Here is a 25,405-nt window from a genome sequence, read left to right as displayed (position 1 = left end):
GCTATTACTGAGATATAAACTTGTGGAATGAGAACATTCTTAGAAATAGCCTATTATTGGGGCCGGCATTGTGGTTAAATCAACCACCTGCAACACCAGCATCCCATATGAGTGCTAGTTCGAGTCCCAGCTATTCCATTTCTGATCTAGCTCCCTGCTAACACACCTGGGAAAGCAGCAAAGGACAGCCTAAGTACTTGGGCCCCCACACCAACATGGCAGTCCCAGAAGAGAGGCTCGTGGCTTCAGCCTGGCCCAGCTTGGGCCATTGTGGCCATCTGGGGAGTGAACAAGCAGAGGGAAGACCTCTCTCTCTGTGTCTCTCCCTCTCTCTAACTTTTCTTTCAAGTAAATAAAATCATTTAAAAAAAAAAAAAAAAGCATCCTAGGGGCCAGGGGGCCAGTGCTGTGGCTAGGCCTCTGCCTGTGGCACCAACATCCCATATGGGCGCCGGTTTGTATCCCAGCTGCTCTTCTTCCAATCCATCTTTCTGCTTATGGCTTGGGAAAGCAGTGGAAGATGGCCCAAGTGCTTGGGCCCCTTCACCCATGTTGGAGACCTGGAAGCTCCTGGCTTCAGATCAGCCCAGCTGCATCTGTTGTAGCCATTTGGGGAGTGAAACAGTGGATGGAAGACCTCTCTCTACATATCTTCCTTCCTCTCTCTGTACCTCTGCCACTCGAATAAATAAATAAATCTTTGTTTTTTTAAAGCATCCTATAGTAAAACACCCAACTCATGACTATCTTGAGAATAATCTTAATTTCTTCATTGCTGAATAAATGATTATGATTATACTACTATTGAATAAAATTATAAAAACTATTTCACTGGAGTGTTTTAAAAGTAAAATCTATTAAATCATTGTCTTATGTATGCAAGTTATTATTAAGGAACAATTATTTGAGATAATAAGAACAAATAATAAATTTACCTTGAATTTAGGACACAGAGTTATGAAATTGTGTAAGAAATCAAATGCTTATTAGCTAAATGAAATATGTGAAGTATTTTCTTTTTAATCATTTTCTTCCATTTTGATGTTTAATTCAAGATTCACAATCGATATGAAGGCAAGGATATTTCAAAGCACAAACGGAATTTGGCCATAGCAGGTGGAGTAACGTTGTCTGTGATTGTGTCTCCAGTAGTAGCTGCAGTAACTGTAGGTGAGGACATTGTTAATAATACTGAAGTTTTGTGGGATGATTTTTGAAAAATGTTTCACTGTTGTTCAGATAGGAGTGTTGGTTTTTTAATTATTTAAGGTAACCCTACAGAAAATCTATCATTCAGCAACTGCTTTGATTTTATGTCTCAAGAGCGTAGTTTTAAGGGTAGTTGGTAAATTGTTTGTGGTTGATAATCCTCCTCTCCCCTTTCCCTCCCAGAAAATACAGTTCAGAGGCCTGGCACTTGAAAAAAATTTTGGCTCTTCTCTTCTCTACCCTTCCCATGCATGCCACCTGAAGGGTTGAGGGCCTTTAATTTATTTGTGTCACTTATCAGCTGTGGGTAAATCCAGTTTTGGCAAATGTGCCAGCCAAATATTCAGAACCCTCCCACTTTTAATATGTCATGTTTTGGGGGCTGCTGTTGTGGCATAGCAGGTTAAGCTGTACCTGCAGTGCCAGCATCCCAAATGGATGCCAGTTCAAGTCCTGGATACTGCACTTCCCATCCAGCTCCCTGCCAGTATGCTTGGGAAAGCAGCAGAGGATGGCCCAAGTCCATGGGCCCTTGCATCCATGTGGGAGATCCCGAGGAAGCTCCAGGCTCCTGGCTTCAGATTGGCCCAGCTCTTGCCATTGAGGCCATTAGGGGAGTAAACCAACAGATGGAAGACTTCTCTCTCTCTCTCTCTCTTTTTCTTTCTCTCTGCCTCTGCTTCTCTGTAACTCTGCCTTTCAAATAAATTAATTAAGTAAATAAATTTTAAAAACTAAATTAAGGCCGGCGCCGCGGCTCAATAGGCTAATCCTCCGCCTAGCGGCGCCGGCACACCGGGTTCTAGTCCCGGTCGGGGCGCCGGATTCTGTCCCAGTTGCCCCTCTTCCAGGCCAGCCCTCTGCTGTGGCCCGGGAGTGCAGTGGAGGATGGCCCAGGTGCTTGGGCCCTGCACCCCATGGGAGACCAGGAGAAGCACCTGGCTCCTGGCTCCTGCCATCGGATCAGCGCGGTGCGCCGGCCGCAGCGCGCCGGCCGTGGCGGCCATTGGAGGGTGAACCAACGGCAAAGGAAGACCTTTCTCTCTGTCTCTCTCTCTCACTGTCCACTCTGTAAAAAAAAAAAAAAAAACTAAATTAAAAATTTAAACTAAATTTAAAAAAATTATAAAAGTGTTTCTGTGATTTAATTTTTGGTTTAAAATAAGTAATTTAATTTTTCTTTTAGGTATTGGTGTTCCTATTATGTTAGCTTATGTCTATGGTGTTGTTCCAATTTCTCTCTGTCGAAGTGGAGGTTGTGGAGTCTCAGCAGGAAATGGAAAAGGTGTCAGGATTGAATTTGATGACGAAAATGATATAAATGTTGGTGGAACGAACACAGCTGTAGGTAAGTCCTTTAAGCAAAGGAAAAATGTATGTATTGATAGCTCAAGTGGGAGGAAGCTGTAGATAACATACAAGTCAGAATTTGCATTGCCCTCCTTTTATTAGTGTAATCATGTTCACCCAGAAGCATATCAGTGAAATGCATTGGCGTGGAAGAGTATTTGGATGAAAGAGATGGGGAAAATTCTGGGTACCTAACCTCTAAAGGGAAAATAATATCTTAGAAATCCTAAACTTTTCATCTGTGAGTTTGCTTAAAATACTACAAATCAGTAAGAAAAGGATGTGAAGAGAAATATAGTTCATAGAAGAAGATAACCAGTTGGCTAATAAGTTACAAAGTTCTTCAGCTCAACTTAGTGCAGAGAAATGTGAGTTAGAATAATAATTGGCAAAATAATCTCTAAAAGACTTCCAGTGGGAGTATAAGCTAACAGATCTTTTATAAAAATGTGTACATTCTATATTCTAGCAATTCTTCTTAAAAGAAATATGTTTTTGTAAGGAAATAATCTGGCAGTTGTATAAAATAATGCTCACTTTCTTACCTCCTATTCTTTCTTCAACTCACTTCAATCAGATTTTTGTCTTACCACTCCAGAATTTCATCTCTGTCATTCCACTAAAGCAGTCACCAGTGGCCTCCATGTTCTTAAATGCAGTGGTCAGTTCTTAGTTCTCAAGTGTATTATTTTCTTTTCCCACTTTGTGTGTGTTTTCTTTTTTTCTTCTCCCAGTGAAACCTTTTATTTAATGAGTATAAATATCTTAAGTACAACTTTAGGAATATAGTGATTCTTCCCACCATACCTGCCATCCCACCCCTGCTTCCATTCTACCACATCCTCCTCCTCATTCCCAGTCCCATTTTCCATTAAGATTCATTTTCAGTTAACTTTATACAAAGAAGACCAACTCTATACTAAGTTAAGATTTCAACAACTTGCACACACACAAACACAGAGAGAAACTGTTTGGGAACAAATTTTACAGTTTATTCTCATAATATAGCTCATTGAGGACAGAGGTCCTACATGGGAAGTTAGTGCACAATGACTCCTGTTGTTGATTTAACAATTAACACTCATGTATGACATCAGTGATCACCCAAGGCTCTTGACATAAGCTGCCAAGGCTGTGAAAACCTTTTGAGTCCACAATCTCTGTCAGTGTTTAGACAAGTCCATAAGCAAAGTAGAGGTTCTTTCCTCCCTTCAGAGAAAAGTACATCCTTCTTTGATGGCCACATCTTTCCACTGGGGTCTCAGAGATCCTTCATGTAGGACAATTTTTTGCCACGGTGTCTTGGCTTTCCATGTCTGAAGTGATCTTATGGGCTCTTTAGCCAGACCAGAATGCCTTAAGGGCTGATTCTGAGGTTAGAGTGCTGTTTAAAGCAATTGTCATTCTATGAGTCTGCTGTGTGGACTGCTTCTCATTCAACTATATTATAATAGTATACCTGACGTAGTAGATGGTGCTCGCTCTCTCTCTTGAAACACTTCTTCACTTGTTTTCTGGGAAAGCACGACTTATATCTATTGGCCACTCCTGAGTTATCTTTGCTGGTTCATTTTCTTCTCTCAATTTCTAAATGTTTAAGAATCCCAGGGCTCTGTTGTGTCTCAGGACTCTTACCTACACTCACGGTTTAGGTAATCTCGCCTGTCAGATATGAGAGGCCTTCAAAAAGTTCTTAGAAGTATGTATTAACCTGTGGGCGAGGGGTTGACACTGTGGTGCAATTGATAAGATACTGTCTGCAGCACTCGCATCCCATATGGGTACTGGTTCGAGTCCCAGCTGCTCCATTTCTGATCCAGCTGCCTGCTAATGTGCCTAAGAAAGCAGCAGAAGATGGCCCAAGTCCTTGGGTCCCTGAACCTATGTGGGAAACCCAGATGAACTCCTCATTTGGCCTTGCCCCACTGTGGCCATTGTGGCCATTTGGGGAGTGAACCAGTGGATGGAAGATTTCTCTATCTCTCCTTCTCTGTCTGTAATTCTGACTTTCAAATAAATAAATAAGTCTTTAATTTAAAAAAAAATATGGATTTCAGACTTTTTTTTGTACAAAAACATCTTTCATCTGCATATTCCACAAACTTTTTAAGATACCCTCGTAGCTGGCGCCGCGGCTCACTAGGCTAATCCTCCGCCTGCGGCGCCTGCACACCAGGTTCTAGTCCCGGTTGGGGCGCCAGATTCTGTCCTGGTTGCCCCGCTTCCAGGCCAGCTCTCTGCTGTGGCCTGGGAGTGCAGTGGAGGATGGCCCAAGTGCTTGGGCCCTGCACCCCATGGGAGACCAGGAGAAGCACCTGGCTCCTGGCTCCAGATCAGCGCGGTGTGCCGGCCGCGGCGGCCATTGGAGGGTGAACCAACAGCAAAGGAAGACCTTTCTCTCTCTCTCTCTCTCTCTCACTGTCCACTCTGCCTGTCAAAAAAAAAAAAAAAAAAAAAAAGATACCCTCGTAATAATTGACATTTCTCTTTGTAAAGTTAATCTAATTGGAACTCTTCCCCTAACCTTTCAACTTCTATAATTCTCTAGCCTACATTTCAGTGTCTAAACAGAATGTCAGACTTAGCTTGTCTATATCAAACTCTTGTCTCCAGAACTGTCCTTTTAAGTCATTGTTACTTCCTAAACGGCTTCTCTACTGTTGTTTGAGCAAAAAATATGCACTTAAAATGACTCCTCTGTTTGCCTTTCATATCCTACATTTGATCTATCAGCAAATTCTGCTGGTTCCTTCATTATGTAGCCATAATCTAAGCACTTCTTACCCTCTCCACTGCTTCTTCATTGGTCCAAGCCACTGTCTTTTTCCATGGGAATAACTTCTTTGTATCCATTCACTGTGCCACAGTGCACCATAGTCAGACCTCTAAAACATAAGTCAAATGATGTTTCTCTGGTGCTCAGACCCTTGCAGGGCTTTTAACTGTTGGGGGAGAAAATCTAAAGCCCTTATGTCCCAACAGGCCCTGCACGTCTGGCCTATCTCTGAGCTTAATCTCTTGTCACCCTCCTATTTTATTCTACTCCTTGGTTTTTGAGGATGCCAAGCATGCTACTACTTCTAGGTTTTTAAATGTGCCTGAAAAACTCTTTACTCAGATAATTTCCTGGCTTACTCCTTTGCTTCCTTTGCTCTCTAGAAGTGTTACCTTATCAGAGTCCATCCTAGATCATATTACATAAGTGGCACACAGGCATGTCCATATGTGTGTGTCGTCTTACCCGTACTCCCTTATACTCTGCTTTAATTTTTCCTCATAGCATTTAGCAACATGAGATATATAATAGGAACTCAAATATTAGCATGAATAAAAGAACACTTTAAGTACAAAGCATGTAAAAAATACTGATCAGGGCTGGCGCCGCGGCTCACTAGGCTAATCCTCCGCCTTGCAGCACCGGCACACCGGGTTCTAGTCCCGGTCAGGGCGCCAGATTCTGTCCCGGTTGCCCCTCTTCCAGGCCAGCTCTCTGCTGTGGCCAGGGAGTGCAGTGGAGGATGGCCCAAGTGCTTGGGCCCTGCACCCCATGGGAGACCAGGAGAAGCACCTGGCTCCTGCCATCGGATCAGCGCGGTGCGCCGGCCGCGGCGGCCATTGGAGGGTGAACCAACGGCAAAGGAAGACCTTTATCTCTGTGTCTCTCTCTCACTGTCCACTCTGCCTGTCAAAAAATTAAAAAAAAAAATAAAATACTGATCAGAATATACTTTTATAAAATTTTATAATTTGTAGATAATTAGAAATGGAATACATAGAGAAATCAACCTTTGGCCTGTTCTGACTAGCCTAGAGAGTAATAAGCTCTTTAAATGGCATCCTTCTTGAAAACAGTCACATAGTTGTCCTTTTAAGTCAGCTAAATTTTTCAACAGTATTCCAAAACCCTAGTGATTTGTTTTAAATGACCTTTTAAAATTGAGGGTCAGTCCCTGCTCTAGCCGTACTCTCTGAGGCACTTCCCTTCACTCTAGGGTATGCCCTCCAGACGTCTGTTTCTATTCCTGTGGATGTTTTATACTTTAGTAAATGTTCCTCCTGCAGACATGGAGGGATTTAAAAAGGAAGATATTAATGACCATACCTGTTTAATTTCTTTGAAATATTTGCATTTAGACACAACATCAGTAGCAGAGGCAAGACACAACCCCAGCATAGGGGAGGGAAGTGTCGGAGGCCTGACTGGCAGTTTGAGCGCAAGTGGAAGCCACATGGATCGAATAGGAGCCATTCGAGACAACCTGAGTGAAACAGCCAGCACCATGGCGCTAGCAGGAGCGAGTATAACGGGGAGTCTGTCAGGAAGTGCCATGGTAAACTGTTTTAACAGGTAAGAAATACGGTGTTTTAGTTGGGTTTCTTTCTGCCTCTGTCACCTATAAATCACTAATTGGTGAGGAGAATTTTGAACACAAAGCATGATTTTATATGTTGAACCTTAATATGTCAGTGTTGAAAATAATATGGGAGTTTGTTTGTTTTTTAAAGTTTTATTTATTTATTTGAAAGGCCGGGTTACAAAGAGGCAGAAGTAGAGAGAAAGAGAGGTCTTCCAACCATTGGTTCACTCCCCAAATGGCCACAATGGCCAGAGCTGGGACAGTCTGGAGCCGGGAGCTTCTTCTGAGTCTCCCACGTGGGCACAGAGGCCCAAGCATTTGCACCATCGTTCACTGATTTCCCAGGCCATAGCAGAGAGCTGGATTGGAAGAGGAGCAGCCAGGACTTGAACTGGCACCCATATGGGATGCCAGCACTGCAGGTGATGGCTCTACCTGCTCAGCCATAGCACCGGCCCCGAAAATAATGTTTAAAAACCGAACATTAGTGGTATACAGTGAGAAGTTTACTGTGTAAAGACTAATTCTAAGGAATTAACATTCTAGCAATATTTTCAGTGCACTTGTCAGATTTTATATTCTAAACAATGCTGGAGCCGCTTCAGGGGACCCTGAAGTAAAGGCAGTGCTTCAGCCTAGCCCTTACCTATGGGATAACAACAGTTGGATGTTAGATGAGACTTTGGCCATGGCCTGGGGAACACAGAGTTAGGACATCCAGGAATACCTGAACCAAGACCAGGGTGCTCTGCCTGCATCCTTTTATGTGTTAACAAGCGCTTCATTCTCATCAAGTCTTTACCAGCAGCCACATGGATAAGCAGGAGAAATTAATGTGTTTTTTTTTTTCATCTTTTCTTATTTCTCCTTTGACTCAGCTGTTTTATTTATTAGCCTTAATTATTTTTTTAAAAAAGGGAGAATGATGAATTAAAAGAAAATTCATCATGTTTATCTTATTTTTGAGTAGTCTGCACTGAAACTGAAACTCTTTAAGTTACAGTGATGCATGTTATCTCTTACTTTAAAAGTCATTTTATTTATCGAATCATTTTTAATATAAATGTCCAGGATTTTTTTTTTTACTCACTGATTTGTCATGCTTAATGATTGATGACATATTCTGACTTTCATGCTTTTTCCTGAAACATGACAAAGTTGCCACGTCCTGAATGAGAATAATACAGAGTATTTAACTTGAAATCTTGTGTCTTTTTTGTTATTCCCTTCGTACCTTACTTGGCAGACAGGTAATTTTTCCCATTCTGTTTGGATGATTGGCACTGTTTAGTGTGCTGCAATTAAAAAAAAGTTGTATTAAATATAACTTCTCATTACTGGGTTTCTTAGCTGAATTACTTAAAGGTAACTGTTACAGCAGTGCTGGTGTTATATAAACTTTGGTTTTTATCTGCTATCCCCCTCTTGAAGGTTGGAAGTACAAGCGGATGTACAGAAAGAACGATACAGTCTAAGTGGAGAATCTGGCACAGTCAGCTTGGGAACAGTCAGTGATAATGCCAGTACCAAAGCAATGGCAGGATCCATTCTGAATTCCTACATCCCATTGGACAAGTAAGGAAAAAAATGTTATAAAATCAGAAATATTTTAAAATTAATTTTAAAGGAATTATTCCTATTATTCAACTAAATTAATCAGTGAATAATGGTTACCAATTATTAAGTTCCCTGGGAAAAGAAAATGGTGATATCTAAAATAAGCAAACAGAAAGTAGATTCATGGTTGCCAGGAGCTGAAGGGAGGGAAGAATGGGAACTGACTGCTAATGGGTACAGGGTTTCTCTTTTGGATTGATGAAAATGTTCTGAAGTTAGGTAGTGGTGATGGTTACATAAACTGAATATACTAAAAACCAGAGTTATACACTTTAAACAGGATGATTTCATGGTATATAAATTATATCACAATAAAGCTGTTCTTAGGGGAAGAAAAGCACATAGTTCCAAGAATAGCATAAGCAGTAAATGCATGTTACCAAAGAACTCTGAAGCATTATGAAAACAGTCGTAAGTTGTTTTTTTACTAGAACATGTCCTTCATTATATGTTCTGACTGATTTTATATGAGCTTAACATTTTTCACACAGAAACCCCTCCTCCTTTTCTGTCATCTGAATAAAAATGAAAAGGAAGTCAGAAGTGAGGCTTATCTTTGTTGCTCTTATGTTGCAGAGAAGGCAACAGTGTGGAAGTGCAAGTGGATATTGAATCAAAGCCGTCTAAATTCAGGCACAACAGCGGAAGCAGCAGTGTGGATGATGGCAGTGCCGCCCGGAGTCATGCTGCTGGCTCAGCTGGTGGCTTGCCTGAAGGTAGATCCAGTGCCACCAAGTGGCCCAAAGAAGCGACAGCAGGAAAAAAATCAAAAAGTGGTAAAGCGAGGAAAAAGGGTAACATGAAGATAAATGAAACCCGAGAGGACATGGATGCGCAGTTGTTAGAACAACAAAGCACGAACTCCAGCGAATTTGAGGCTCCGTCCCTCAGTGACAGTATGCCATCTGTAGCCGATTCCCACTCTAGTCACTTTTCTGAATTTAGTTGTTCTGACCTTGAAAGCATGAAAACTTCATGTAGTCATGGTTCCAGTGATTACCATGCCCGCTTTGCTACTGTTAACATTCTTCCTGAGGTGGAAAATGACCGTCTGGAGAATTGCCCGCATCAGTGTAGCATTTCTGTGCTTACCAACACTGCTTCATGTTCAGAAGTTCCACCGTTGAATCATATTGCTGAAGAACATGGTAACAGTGCAATAAGACCCAATGTTGATTTATATTTTGGCGATGCACTAAAAGAGACAAACAACAACCACTCACTTCCGACAATGGAATTAAAAGTTGCAATTCAGACTGAAATTTAGGCCCATAAATGCTGCAAAATAATTACCACTGAACAACCTTGTCTGGAGCTGGTTGAACTACACATGACTACAGAAGTCAGGTTTCACAATCCTAATGCAGATATATTTTCTGTGTTCAATAAGTATTGTGTTTCGTGTGGATCATAATTACCAAACAATGAAATGAAGGCTTTAAAAGTGCATTATTGTAAAGATAATAAATCTGTAAGAGCAAAGCATGTTCTGTGTGTATAACACAAAACATTGCTTAAAACACATTTTTGTGTCTTTAGATAGAAGAAGTTTGGCTTTATTTATAATCAATATAAAATACTAATGGAGTTCTACAGCATTCTTATGAAGAAAAGTTGAGGATTGGGGTAAGTGGTTAGTGATATTCTATTGAAACCACTAAAGGATACTGTGTGAAAGAACTTGGCAGGTTCTTCTCATGTATGATACTCTTTGTAATATTCCTGTTCCTAACTGGGCATAAACTTTGTTTTTTCCCTTCATATGCTATGTGGATATATAAAGCTTAATGCAGCCCATTGGCTACCATTTGGATACTTAGATACTTTGAGCAAGATTGTGGCAGTCTTTGCACAACTTCAAAATAGAAATAGCTGGTACTCTATATATCTTGTATCTTGTTGATGCCATCTTAGAAGAAAAATGTAAAGGTAGGTAATTAAGTATACTGACAGCAACAAATAAGATATATAAAACTGCAAAATAAAATCCCATAGACTATATAAGTATTACAGAGAAGTCACTTGTTATCAATTCTTGATGTCTTTGGGATATACACTGGGTTTTAAGAACCTAGTTGTTTGAGGATTTTGCCGTATTGTTTTCCATAATGTCCTATCACTTGGATTATATAGAAAAACACAGGAAATAGATGAACACAAATGTGATTAATAAAAATGAAGAAGTATTAGCCTACCAAAGACACGCTCAGGCTTTAGTGAATAATGCCACATAACCTCAGTTTTGAATACATGCATATGTTCTCCAGCCATGAAAGCAAAGCATGGTGCAGAGCTTGTACCGAGGACAAAAGGTCCATATGGTTGGCTTTATTTTCTTTTGCTTCTGTTGATGGAAGATGTTCAATTGACATAAGCAGAAGTTGGCCAAAATACTGTCTGTACTGTTACCTGGTATAATTCTCTTAAATAAAGCAGGTTAACCTCAATTATAGCAGTTTAAAATGTTCCATCTTACTTGTTTCTCTTAAGTATTACCATTATGGTGCTATGGAGCATTTTCTTTTGATAAAAAGAAAAATGTCATGGGCTGCAGGCTTTCATCACTTCTCCTCACCAGGTCCAATAATATGCTTATAACACTAGTGCCAGTTATTTTATTTGATAAAGTTTATTATGGTATTTGTATATTTGTTTGCATTCCAATTTTGTTCAATAATGAGTGTGTAAAATGCTTCTGAGAAATAAATGTAAATACTAATGTACTGCTGCTGTTTATTGTGTGCACGTGTGTGTTCATTTGTTTAATGGTATTACTCAAATATAACAAGACATTGAAATGATTTTACCTTCTGGTCTCGGCTCAAAGGGATGCATTTGCCGAACGAAACTATCATGTCTTGTAATTCATACCGTTTGCCTTGCAAGACGCTGTATTCATTAAAAAAAATTCATTTTTAAAGTAAATTGATGGAATTTATCTTCAGTAAGTAAATCATTACGTTGTGAAATGGATCCATATTATAAATTCTCATCTTAGAAAAAGATCAGAAAGACTATTTTTAAGAGATTCTGCCCTGACAACATTTGATGAGGAAAATGGAAGCCATGTAAGTTCAAGTTAGAAATAATCAAATGCTTTCTATTGTAGCTCTATAAAATGCATAGCAGATTTTTTTTCTGTTTTCCTGGAACATTGTTAAAAGAAGGGTACTTCAAAAAGTATGTGGGAAAATTAAAAGATACATTTATTTTGGTGCAAAATTTTTTCATGAACTTTTGAAAATCTGTTGTATCTCATGAAAATAATGTTGACTGCCCTGACATTTCTGTGAAAGGCTAAAGATGAGATGGAAAGTAAGTGATAGGAATACAGTGGAAGTGGTGCCACGTGGGTGGCCAGTGCCTTTGGTCCACCCCCTCCCTCTTCCTATTGTTCCCCCAACAGTGTGTCCTCGGTCTCACCTTAAAAAATGTTGTACCTTACAGTTGGTTCCAAAAGTTGCTTGTCACCCCGGATCTGTTAACCTTGACTTAATACACAACCAACCCAAATTCCCCAGAACTCAGTTCTGGGCTAGACTAGAGTAAGAAATACCCCAGGTGTTCAAAACCAACCTAAACTCACTGAAATCTTTTTCAAACCCTTTGTATTCAGAAAAAATCATATGGTAGTTAGAGAAAATAATACAACTACAACAGTACATCCTAGTGCTATTTATGCACACCACTAGCTTAACTGGCTTCTCTGACATTTGCAACTTCCCAGCCTGAGAACATCGAATTTTGGTTAACTTTTTGATAGATTTAAATTCACAGAATCCATCACTCTTTTTTTTGTTGGAAATTGAGTTAGACTGTAAAACCTTTTAGTTGAATATAGACTTAGATCACCAAAAAGATAAGAGTATATTGAAAACCCTAAGAGCTATTAATTCCTGCATGACATGAGCAAATAACTCCTGATCCATAGATCATTTTGCCTTTCCAGTGAGAGACGTTAAGACTCTCAAAGCTGTATTTCATATGGTTCCTCTTAATGGATTTGTTGTTTCACTTCCTTCCTTCATTAAAGTGTGAGATATCATTGCTAAAGCCAGTGAATCTATGTATTGGGTGATTTTGAATATCCAAAATGCTGTTCTGTGCTCAAGGAGAGTTAATCTTCTATGTAACTATCATTTAATAGGTGAAGAGCAAAAGGAAGTTTGCAGTTTTAGTTGAGACTGAATCACCATGCCTCGTGTGTTAATCGGTCTTCGTGACTTTTACCAGCTTGTTCATTCAGCAGAGTTACAAAATAGATGCTGAAGATACTGTTTAGTACCAAACAAATAAACATTCTGGTTTCAAAAGTCTTTTGTCATTGTAGGGAGAAAGACACAAATAGTAAACCTACAGCTAGGTTAAAATAATATGGTGGTTGCTATGAAAAATGAATGGTCGGTGGCAACAGAGTGGCTGGAGTAGTGGGAAGAACTCTTTTATGCAGGACAGACAGACAAGGTCTGCTTAGGGGTCCTCTGAGCAAAGGTGCAAAGGAAATGAGGGAGGAACCACACAGACGTGCCTGGTCGGTGTGCATTTCAGAAACCGACCTCCTGTATGGCTTAGTGGACAGTCTAGACCACACCCTTGGAATTTGAGTTTGCTCTCTAGTAGGTCACGTCTGCCACTTAGAGAACGTCTTGATAGTTCTTGGCACTTCACATCTCCATGAACAGAGCCATCTTGTTGTTCCACCAATTCTGATTGAGATTACATTATATCTATAATTAGTGCTATTGAGGTCTTTCACATCTCGATACTTGATTATTTTTTATGCTGTTGGGATGGTGTCTTTTTAAAATGTCATTAAAATGTCTCTGCTTGGTACTAATGTATGAAAATACTATTGATTTTGGTATTAATAATTTATATCTGGGGCCAGCATTGTGGTGCAGTTGGTTACCCACAGCCCATATCAAAGTGCCATTTTGAGTCCTGGCATCTCTGTTTCTGACCCATCTTCCTGCTGATGCATTCTGGGAGGTAGCAAATGATGGCTCAACTGCTTGGACCCCTGCCGCTCACATGGGAGCCCCTGACAGAATTTGCCACACACATGGGAGACTTGGGAGTTTCAGGCTCCTGGCTTCAGCCTGGTCCAGTCTTGGCGGTTACAAACATTTGGGGAGTAAGCCAGTGGATGGAAGATACCTGTTTCTCTCTCTCTCTCTGCCTTTGGTAGATAGAACAAAATAGACATTTTAAAGTGATATATCTAAAAAACAACTTCCTGTCTGTGGAATCTTACTTCTAATAGCATATCTCTAGATTGAAAAGGATAGCTGTACTCAGTCATCGTTTATGAATATTTTTATTTAACAACCAGTGCTTTGAAATGTCACGTTCTAATCTCTGTTTCAAAATAGTAACTTTACTCTTCAGAACAACCTGTGGAGGGGGTGCGCTCATGATCCACATTTTCAAGATGAGGTTACTGAGGCACAGAAATGGTAAGTACTTGGCCTAGAGTTGCATAGCTCGTAAGTGGCGGAGCTAGGATTCACGTTGTGAAATGATTTCTTATTCTGGGCCATCAGCGCTGGCTAGGTCTTCTAGTGTAAGGTGCTGAATAGCAGTGACTAAAGGGAGCATTGTTGATTAGTTAATCGCCAAGGGAAACATTTTAGTGTGTCAACCATTATAATATTTGCTGCATATATACGAGGAGCCTTCCACAAGTTCATGGAAAATGCATACTATGGAAAAAATGCATGGATTTCAAAATGTTTTACACAAAAATAAACTTCTGTTTCCATTAGCTTTTTGGAATATCATTGTGTATGTAAATACTTTTTACCAAATGAAGTAAATTCCCCTAATTCTTAATTTGCCCAAGAGCTCTTCCCTTGGAAAATATGTTGCATTTTGTTGGCTACTCTTAATTTGGAGGGCAGTGAGCATCTGTCATATAATTGTGATTTATGCTTTAATCTGGTGAATTGTAGTTTCCAAGTGTTAATGTGGGATAAACTTGATTATCAGGGTATGTAAAACTGGAATTATGTCTTCCTTGAATGCTTGGTAGAAATTGCTGTCTCCCTGGGCTTGAATGACAGCCAGGTTTATCAGGGTTAGTAAACAGCCCATTTGAGTCTATAATTTGAGCAGTAAGTAATTAGGCAAGCCCTTTCATCTGTAAGAGTTTACTGATTCTAGAATGTTTGGGCTGGCTGTTAACAATATAGTCCTGCTTTTACTTTTTTTCTTTGTTTTTTTTCCAGCCTTTTGCCTACATACCATTGAAGCATCTGTTTCTACTTTTTGTTTTGCATGAAGCAGTTAAAACTTAGATATTACACCACACCATGTCTACCAGGTTACCTCCAAATCTTTACCTCCGAACTAATGCGATTAGGGAGACAGAAAGCTTAAAAAAAAAAAAAAAAAAAAAAAAAAAAAAAAAAAAAAAAAAAAAAAAAACCTGGGCTCTTGGCATCAAGACATTGTCTTAAAAATCCTAGAAGATATGACAACCACTGGAACATAATTTTTCAGTGTTAATGTAACCAAAGCACTTCAGCTGTGCTTTTGTGGGCTTTCTGTTGTTTAAAGAAAATGTGATATTTTCAGATACAAAACGAAATGGTTGCTTCAGAGGGAACAAGTGAACCAATATTGTAAATGTAGTTACTGTTGAAAGTCATGTACACAAAATAATTTATTTTCCCATTCACCCTGCCCCGCCTTTGCTTTCACTTTTGCTTTGTTTCCCTCTTTCTGTGCCCCTTAGCACATTACCTTCTCCCATAACAAATGCAAACAACCAAGTGTATGAGTTTTCTCCTTGTTCATATAGTCACTGTGCATATATATATTATTTATTTTCTTGATTGCATTTTCTTGATTTTTTCTCAGTATCTTAAGGAAATAAGTTAAAGTCAGCTGTAGCTCTAGTTATTTTAAATAGCAGCATTATCTGTGGTATAGATAGGTTATATTACTGAAACATTCTCAAATTGACGAGCATTCACTTTCTGCTTTTTGTTTGTTCCTCCCTACAAAATACCGCAGAAACATCCTTATACCTAAGTCCTTACTTTATGGATATTTTTCATTATAGGAGATAAATCATGGAAATCAAATAGCTGGGTGAACATTTAATAATTGTAGCCAGATTGCAAGAAAAGGCCATCACAGGTTACAGTCTGCAAAAGGTGCATGAGCCTGCCTGTCCCTGAATTCCTCCAGTGGGTATTAGAGATTTATAATGTTCACAAGGCTATTTTTTTAAAGATTGATTTATTTATTTGAAAGAGTTACACAGAGAGGCAGAGAGAGAGGTCTTCCATTCACTGGTTCACTCGCCAATTGGCCGCAATGGCTGGAGCTGCGCCGATCTGAAGCCAGGAGCCAGGAGCTTCCTCTGGGACTCCCACGCGGGAGCAGGGGCCCAAGGCTTGGGCCATCTTCCACTGCTTTCCCAGGCCATAGCAGAGAGCTGGATCAGAAGCGGAGCAGCCAGGTCTCCAAGCGGCACCCATATGGGATGCCAGCGCTCCAGGCCAGCCCCCACAAGGCTATTTTTTATATAAAGTAATATCTATTACCTGATTTTACATTTTCATGACTAGTAAATTTGTACATCTTTTCATGTTTTGTGTTTGTGGGGGTGGGGGCTGGTTGAGGGAAGGGGTAGTATTTGAACTGGTTGCTCTCTAAATTGGCTGTTACATCCTTTGCCTAGGAAGGAGGTGGTAGTTCTCCATTTGAAAGAGATCTTTGTATAGTTATTAACAGTTTTTTTTTTCCAAACCTGCTTCTTTGTTATTTTTGTGTTCATTCTATGTCATTCTTAAATAATTTTTTTTTATTTTGGGATTTTAAAACATTTTTTGGCACTTTGAAACCTGTATTGTCAGTTTGTCTAATTGTAATATTGTAGACCTTCTAGTCATAGTTAAGTTCTTTCCTGATCTGAAATTGTACTCTAACCTCTTAGATTTCTTGTTTAATTTTTATATTTGTTTTAATCTACCTTAGTTTTTTTTTTTTTTTTAAGATTTATTTATTTGAAAAATAGTTACAGAGATAGAGCCAGAGAGAGAGAGGTCTTCCATCTGCTGGTTCACTCCCCAAATGGCCGCAATGGCCAGAGCTGAGCAGATCCAAAGCCAGGAGCCAGGAGCTTCTTCAGGGTCTCCCAGGTGGGTGCAGGGGCCCAAGGACTTGGGCCATCTTCCACTGCATTCCCAGGCCATAGCAGAGAGCTGGATTGGAAGTGGAGCAGCCAAGACTTGAACTGGCACACATATGGGATGGAGGGACTGCAGGCCGGGGCTTTAACCTGCAGCACTGGCCCCACCTTAGTTTTGTTTTAGCACTTGATATAATACAGAGGTCCAGTTTTTTTTCTTATGAAAAGCCATTTATGATGTACTATTTGGTAATTAATATTTCCTTTTCCCACTGATTTGATTACTGACTTTATTCTGGAATCCATCCCTAGGTTTCTATGAAACAGTCTGCCAGAATTTTGATTAGGAATCATGTACCAAGTTTGGGGAACATTGGCATCTTAACAGTATTGAGTCTTCCAATCCATGAATGCAGGATAGCATTTTATCTCATTCTCTAGTTTCTCTCAACAGTACTCTGCAATTTTCAATGTTCAAATTTTATCTCAATTTATGACTGTTCACTGATACATACAGATATAATTTTTTGTACATTGATCATGAATCCTACAATCTTGTCACATTATTTCTAATAGTTTTTGTAGATTGTGTAAGACTTTCTGTATACAATGGTACTTCAAACAGTTCATAGAAAGTAGAATTAAAAGGTAAGTTAATTTTAATGCAAAATTTTTTCAAAGCTGCATATAAAGCGTCTTCAGAGTTTATGAACATTCATATTATGAACAGAATGTGGGTTTTAAATTTTTTTACACAAACCTTTTAATTCCATTTTAAAATTAACTTTCTGAAGTACCCTTGTAGATAATATGTTTGCAAAGATAGTTTTCCTTCTTCCTTTCCAACCTGGATACCTTTTATATAACTTTAGTTAAAATTTTTAATTTGAATTCATTTTTAACAGATTGAATGGATTTGTAGATAGGTGTTTTGTTTTGTTTTGTTTTGTTTTGACAGGCAGAGTGGACAGTGAGAGAGAGAGAGACAGAAAGGTCTTCCTTCCGTTGGTTCACCCTCCAATGGCCGCCACAGCCGGCACACCGCGCTGATCTGAAGCCAGGAGCCAGGTGCCCCTCCTGGTCTCCCATGCGGGTGCAGGGCCCAAGCACTTGGGCCATCCTCCACTGCACTCCCAGGCCACAGCAGAGAGCTGGCCTGGAAGGGGGGCAACCGGGACAGAATCCAGTGCCCTGACCGGGACTAGAACCCCGTGTGCTGGTGCCACAAGGTGGAGGAATAGCCTATCAAGCCGTGGCGCTAGCCAATACAGTTCTAAGAACATAATGATATTCCCTTCTTCCCTCTGCCTCTTCCTCCCTCTTTCCTCCCCGCCCCCCTTTTTTGAGATAACATTTTATATTTACATTAGAGTAAAAAGGCTTAATACTTCCCTGAATAAGTTTAACAAGTAAAAAGTAAAAAGACTCTGTGGGAATATAGACAATGGCTATAAACAATAATTGGGGAAAAATGACTGTTTTACCTATCATACGAGCTCTTCTTCTCATTGATCTGAGTCTGACATAGATTTTACTTCGTCGTCTTTTTTTTTAAAAAAGATTTGAGAAGCAGAGTTACAGAAGTCTTCTATCTGCTAGTTGACTCCCCAAATGGCCACAGCCAGCCAGAGCTGGGCCGATCAGAAGCCAGGAGCCTCTTCCATGTGGGTACAGGGGCCCAAGCACTTGGGCCATCCTCCAGTGCCCTCCCAGGCCACTAGCAGGGAGCTGGATAGGAAATAGAGCATCCGGGACTTTAGGTTGCTGGCACCACAGGCGGAGGCTTAACAACCATTATGCCACAGCACTGGCCCCAAATTTTACCTCTTCTTGAAAACATTCTTGATTTATTCTACATAGTTTTTAATACTTGTAAAACTTGAACATTTGATGCTTTTTTTCCTACTTGTACTTGGTATTATTGCCGGGTTTTTTTTCTCCCAAATGAAGCTCATTAAAGCAGAGTATATTCTATATAAATAGGTATCTCCCCTGCAGGACTTTATTTGGAGAATCATTAGTAGTTCATTTCCATTTACACAGTTCAGATGTTCGTGCACACTCAGCTTGTAGGCCAGTGAGTCACAAACTGGAACTTCCTAGAATCACTAGAGCTATTTTTAAATTCCCAATCCTCTGGTCCCTAACATGTCATGTGACTATATGCAAAGCCTCCAAGAATGACTGAAAAATACTTAAAGTGCCATTCTGAGTTTCTCAGTAATAGAAACATCTCTAGCCTGAAACAAGAGCACTTTTTAGGCCAGTGTCCTCTAGCTTCATCCATTCAACAAACACTAAGCGCCCCCCAGCTTCTGCCAGACAGAATGTTCAGCTGTTTGTGTGTGGACTCAGCTTCTAAACAGTGACAGGTTGTAAAAGAGAGATGCTTGCTATTACAAACCAACTCTGCATAACCTGTGGAGTCGTCTCTTAACTGTTGTAACAGGACTCATTTCCAGGAGAGGCACCAGAGGCCTCTTTCTCTAGGTATCATTTCTGTCAGAAGGATCTTAATGTGTGTCTGTCTAATAAAACAATGTCCACAGTATTTGAAAAGTACAATTTTATTTTAAAAATTTTTTAAGTATTAATTTATTTGAAAATCACAGCCACAGAAAGAGATCTTCCATCCATCGGTTCACTCCTCCAAATGGCTGCAGTGGCAAGGGCTGGGCCAGGCCAAAGCCAGGGACCAAGAGCTTCTTCCAGTCTCTGGCATGGATGCCAGGGCCCAAGGACTTAGGCCATCGTCTGTTGCTTTCCCCAGGCCATTAGGAGGGAGCTGGATCAGAACAAGAGAGCGGGTACATGAACCAGTGCTCACATGGGATACTGGCATTGCAGGCGTCAGCTTTACCCACCATGCCACAAGACTGGCTCCCTTCTCCTTTTTTAACAGAATAGATTCGATCATCATCCTTATGGGAAGAAAGCAATTACACCCAAGGAAGGAAAGATAAGGCACTTCTTAAGCATCACCAGGCATCAACACAACCCTGAACAGGAGGACAATGTCCCCATTTGGCAGATACGGAACCTAAAAACTGCAAGTTCGCACAGCTAGTTAGAACTGGAATTTCAAAGACTGCTTTTAAGTAGCTTCTCAGAGAAAGGAACGGTAGCTAGGAGTGTCTCATACTCAATGTCCTCTTTTTTGTTGTTTTCTACCATCAGCTAGCCTTCCACCATCTCTTTTACTTGGGATTGTTGGCAAACTGCATCAAAACCTATAAACTTGACAGGATTTGTTGTGTTCTGGAGACAGTTCTGCTTAGATACCCCTTGGTAGTAAACTCGGGCAGGATCCTGGGACTTGCACATCAGTCTGCAGGGGTCTTTTTGAGTGGTACCTAGAGACCAACAGAAAGTAAAATTCCAAGTGAACATACTTTGCTGCTTGTCCTTTTCCCAGATAAGGAAACCCATAATGTGTTGGCAAAACAGTTATAAAAAAAAATCTATTTGAGATCCCGAATGCTGTGTTCTGCCTTAAGTCTTGATTAATCTCTGCTTCTGTGCTACTTCCTGAGAGGCCTCTGGTGGAGAGTACACCATTTCTAACGGTGAGGCTCCACAGATTGGGAGGATAAAGGGAGGTGGCAGGGAGAGCCCCAAGTGGTGGACATGAAAGGGGTAACTGTATAGTTCCGTGTCTTTGAGGCTTTCTTGCAAAACCTCCAATTCTCAACACATCCATCACTTGGCACTGTCAACTTGTAGAGCTCCTTGCATTTTGAGATTTTGCTCAAGAAAGAGGTTGTCTGTGAATTTGCCTGGATTAGATCATGGCTCAGTCCGAGCAGTTCAGAAATATAAATTTAAATTTAATAACATAGCTGTCCCTTCACCTTCCAGATGTCACCTCTTTTATCCACCATTTTCAGCAAAAAGACAAAACTGGAGCAGGCAGTTTCAGAACACACAGCATTCTCAGTTGTGCTGGGTGTCAACATAAGTGAGAGTCCGCTTCAGATGGGACGGCCTCTAACACCTGCAGGCTGCAGTCACTCAGCTCTGTGATTAAGAAAAAGCAGCTGGCTTTGAGGTTGTGGAGAGGGATTCGCAGCAGCAGTGGGAGCAGAAGCCAAATGTGCATCAGAAAAGGACTAAATGGGAAGTGGGAAATCTGAAGAAAGTGGTTTTGTTGTTGTTTTTAATGGACAGGAAAGAAAACGGAAGCTCACGGTTGAAAGTGGGTTTGGGGTGAAGAGCGGTGTAGGTTTACAGGCTGACGGGAAGGCAGCAGTGGGAAGGAGATCTTGCAGACTGGAAAGCTGGAGGTGTTACCCTTGGAAGGAGGTCAAGACTCCTTTGTGGGAGAGAAAAGGAGGGAAATTCGATGTGTTGAAGGGAAGCTGATTGGTGCGGGCAAGAGGCTGAGGGGGACTGCGGGTAGACCACGGGATCATGTAATGGCCGCAGAGGCTGAAAAGATGTGGAGCTGTAGACTCCAATGCTGTACACCTGCATCTTTCATATTCTCTGAACCAGAAATAACAGTGACAGTCTGTGTATAGCTCAGAAAGCATTTTCATGTTACTTAGCAACATGATGCATCCACTTCAATGATATTTACTAATAGTTTTAAATAAGCAGACTTAAGCCCAGGGTGACTGTGATTTGCTTAGATGTCTTACACCTCGCAAATAATTGTCACATATGGTTTTAATTAAGGAGCTTTTAAAATTTTTATGCATTTATTTAAAAGGCAGAATTACAGAGGTAACAGGAGACGGCTTCCATCCACTGGTTCACTCCCTAAATGGGTGCAATGGCAGGGGCTGGGCCAGGCCAAGGCCAGGAGCTTACTGGGTCTTCCAAGTGGATGGCAGGAGTCTAAGTACTTGGGCCATCTTTCACTGCTTTCCTAGGTCCATTAGCAGGGAGCTGGCCTAGAAATGGAGCAGCCAGGGTTCCAACTGGCAGCTTAACCCATTGCATCACAGTGCTAGCCCCCAGGAGACTTTAACTCCTTTTAAAGTATTTTTTTGGCCTGGAGCAGGTCGATGTGGGCATCCCATAAGGATGCTGGTTCGAGTCCTATCTGCCCCACTTCCTGTCCAACTCCCTGATGATGTGGCTAGGAAAGCTCCTGGCTTCTACCTGGGTCAGTCCTGGCCATTGGCAGCCATCTGGGGAGTGACCTAGTGGGTGGAAGCTTTTTCTGTCTTATCCTCTCTCTCTGTATAATGCTGCCTTTCAAATAAAATTTTTAATATATAGTTTTCTTTTATATAGAAACTTTGTGCTGTGGTCTAGATAAGAGCTTGGCTGAATGTTCCTCACCAGGCCTATGTGTTAAAGGTTTGGTCTCCACAGTCTATGTTAATGGCAATAAGAGTGGAAACTCAATCCAATCATGTATTTGGATTGCATTATTAGGACGGAGCCCCCAGGATTAAATCCTGATGACTGTATAAGAGTAGACCACATGATGCTCTGTGCTGCCTCGGGCCTCTGCCGGCAGGATGCCATTGTCAGACGCCACACCAAAGGCGCTGCCCAGTGTTGGATTTTAACCCTCAGAACTGTAAGCCACAGTTGACCTCTTTTCCTTCACAAGTAGCTTGTGTCAAGTATTTCGTTGTAGTAATGAAACTAACTGATGTCCCTTAAGGCTTACGTTAAACTCTGATGATACATAAACCCACACTACAGAATTACTATCTTTGAGGCTTTTCTACATACAAGTGCATGATCTGTAGCAACCAATTAGATGTAACAAGCAGTAATCCACTGAAAATCCTCAATACACTGAAAAACAAAAAATACAGAATTAGCAAATTATTCATGAATGCTTAGTGAATCTGTTGCGCTAGGCATTTTGCTGAGCGATACGGGAGACAGAACTGAAGCAGTCATTTCCCAGCAAACGAGTAAACAGTGAAACAATGTGGAAAGACACCCTGTGCCAAGAGCAGTCGGTCTTGGGTGAGTACACGCCGTGTTCAGGCAGCGAAACAGTTTGGGTGAAATACTAGACGTGGAGTTTGTGTGAGCTAGGAAAGCCCATGTTTCTGGCTGAGGCCGTTGCGTGGAGGGGCTGGTACCTTCCACTGAGCTATGGAGTAGATGAAGCCTGAGCCTGAGAAACAAAGAGTTCTGAGAAGACGGCCGAATGGAGATGAACAGTCAGGAAAGACTTTAGGGCTGAAGATGGGCACAGGAGCAGACTATGAGAGGGGAGTCGCTGAATATAGTTAATCCAAAATCTGTGTCTTCACGTAAGAAAGCATAAGTTCACACATGGAAGTGTCCACTGCAGACAGAGCCCTGCTTCAAACCGTCATCTGTGCTGCACTCTCTGGAACAGGGCCCCTTCTCAGTCACTGTAGTGAGGGGACAGACCGTGGGGAGGGCCTGTGGCAGCTCTTGCCTACATGAGCTCGGAAATGACCTAAACCTATTGATAAAACCGGTCATGTGGCCCCAACCAATGTCAAAGCTGTGAAGATTGGTCTTGCTCCTCTGCCCAGGAGTAGAAAACCAGGTATTGATTAAGAATGGCAATGCCTGACTCAAAAGGGAACTGCGTGTATCATTAAAACTGATATTTTCTACCATTTTATGTCCCAAATACATACATCCCATATATATCTGGTGTATACAGCTATCATCTTCAGGCTTAGCTTGCAAACCCCATGTTCCACGGTAGTGAGACAGCCTGCAGTTCCCTAGGAAACTGCAATCTTACCTTCCACATGTCCCAGACGCCTCTGCACGGCCTGGTTTCTCTGCCTGGCACATCCTTCTCAAGCTGCAACTGCTTCCCCCTTAAAACCTTGCCCTACACGTTTCTGACTCTGGGCTGTCACTATAAATTCCTCTGCTCGTGTGCCAGACTCGGCAGTTCACAAATCCATTGCCTCCCCTTATCTGTAACTGCAAGAAAGGCCAGGTACCTTCCTCCTCATCCCCCTCGGATCTTTAATAGTTTCCATTTTACAGTAGTGCATATGACATCAAAAGACGGACTGCCCAGGTCTGGATTTTGGATGGAACACTTGTATTATCTGTAATCTTTGGTAAGTTACGTAGCCTTCTCTGTGCCTTTGGCCTTTGCTTCCTCGTTTATAACAGCTCTTTTGAGGAGTAAGTTAGACAAAGTGAAGGTAAAAAAAATCAGTTATTACATGACTGTATCAGTGTGCTTGGAGCTGGGCACGTAGCTGCCAAGAAGAGAGGAAGTTCTCTTTGTTTCTAAAGTCAATCTCAAATTGTTTTCCTACATACGAGGGCACTTCAAAAGTGGAAAATGCAAGTAAAAGATAAATTTATTTTGGTGTAAAATGAATTTGAAATCCATGCATATGAGGGGGTCTACAAAAAGTTCATGAAAAATGTTTATGAAACTGTGGATTTCAAAAAAAATTTTGCACCAAAGCAAACATCTTTTAATCCCATTTCCACGAATTTTGAAATACCTTCATAAAGGAAAACAGTGGTTTGTTTCTATAAGTAAACTCCACACACAAGATACAGTTCTAACAGAATCCATTCATTTACTTATAGCACTACAAAGGAGAAGCAGTTTTTTGTTAGTAGTCTAATGTACCCATTACAGAATTTTACTTGGGAGTAGGGGAGAGAACAGCTTAAGGGAAAAACTCATTTTGGAAGGTTCTGGATAATGATTTTAACGGTATTCTATAATTATTTCCATATTCACTATTTAGTAGCATTTTAATTATAAAAGATTAATCTTTTCATCTTCACTTCTAAATAAAATTGCTCAAGAACAGGGGAACTGACTATAGACTAAAATAAATGACAGAGACCTGAGAGTTTTAGTGTAAGAAATACCTTTTACTCTGACTCAGTTAATAAAGGAGCTTTCAGTAGAAGAGTACTTCACGTTCCCATTTACAGTAAAGAAATAAATATAGTCATGAGAGCAAAAACAGATGGAGGAGGGGCGTTTCCAGTACAAATGCAGACTGCGTTTGTTTTTATATCCTGGCTGTTTTATTGCTTTTGTAAGGGAAGGTAGCTTTAAAATCTATAAAAAGTGGTATAAATTTTTGGCAATTTTCTTAATTATTAGGCAATGCTTCCATGTTAGAAAAATGAGGTCCTCTTACAGCTCTAAATTAAAAACATTATTTAATAATCATTTCATATTATAGACCTGAGTGGTATATTTTAACTAACTGTAATCCACAAGTCTAAATTGGGACTTTATGTATACCTTAGCAGGATATAAGGTGATACACTTATTTAAGAAAAGAACTTTAAAGTTTAATTCTGTCAAACTTTAGAGGACGCCTTAGCTCAAAGAAAATGCAATTTAGCTCAGTTTCAACAGATGAGTTATTAAAAGAAAATGTGTACTATAAATTAAAAATTTTAACAAGTTCCAAATGTACTTATTAAATATAAAGATGTTGGCTCTGGTACATAAGAAAATATTTACAACTAATAAAAAGCAGATCATAGAATATACATCTTCTGTCTATAAAAATAAAGCAAAATGTTTTATAGTCGAGAAAGCCAGGTTTTATCTCGCAGCTGTTACAACACCGTGCCACCAGCATTACTGAACACACACATGCGCGGCAGGCCTGGAACAGCAGTCTTGGTTTAAAGCTCATACTGGCTTTTCAGGGCCTGCACGTCTTCCAGAGAAAAGTGGCCGTGCGGTGCGTCCGCCAGGGCATCGAAGAGCTGTTGGAGTTGCTCCTTCTGGTCCTTGCTAATGAGCGTCAGCATCATCTGAAACAAGGAAAAG

The 25,405-nt window shown here is 40.6% G+C and overlaps 2 protein-coding genes across 13 annotated transcripts in view; one reads left to right on the top strand and one right to left on the bottom strand.

Moving 5' to 3' along the window:
* The window catches only part of RNF19A (ring finger protein 19A, RBR E3 ubiquitin protein ligase), a 66,506-nt gene extending 55,249 nt beyond the window's left edge, over positions 1-11,257 (top strand). For all 5 annotated transcript variants that reach the window (XM_051843960.2, XM_070075367.1, XM_051843961.2 and 2 more), the window contains 5 exons: positions 1,056-1,170; positions 2,396-2,557; positions 6,694-6,907; positions 8,349-8,492; positions 9,111-11,257. In XM_051843960.2, the coding sequence (XP_051699920.1) occupies positions 1,056-1,170; positions 2,396-2,557; positions 6,694-6,907; positions 8,349-8,492; positions 9,111-9,801 (1,326 nt within the window). In that variant the 3' untranslated portion in view covers positions 9,802-11,257. The remainder of the gene's footprint in view (positions 1-1,055; positions 1,171-2,395; positions 2,558-6,693; positions 6,908-8,348; positions 8,493-9,110) is intronic.
* The window catches only part of SPAG1 (sperm associated antigen 1), a 132,976-nt gene continuing 116,880 nt past the window's right edge, over positions 9,310-25,405 (bottom strand). For all 8 annotated transcript variants that reach the window (XM_070075361.1, XM_051843956.2, XM_070075363.1 and 5 more), the window contains one exon: positions 9,310-25,389. In XM_070075361.1, coding sequence (XP_069931462.1) covers positions 25,258-25,389 — 132 coding nt within the window. In that variant the 3' untranslated portion in view covers positions 9,310-25,257. The remainder of the gene's footprint in view (positions 25,390-25,405) is intronic.

Source organism: Oryctolagus cuniculus, chromosome 6 (genome assembly GCF_964237555.1).
Source record: "Oryctolagus cuniculus chromosome 6, mOryCun1.1, whole genome shotgun sequence".
NCBI lineage: Eukaryota > Metazoa > Chordata > Mammalia > Lagomorpha > Leporidae > Oryctolagus > Oryctolagus cuniculus.
The sequence above is the reverse complement of the archived record's forward strand: the minus strand, read 5'-3'. Positions and strand labels throughout refer to the sequence as shown.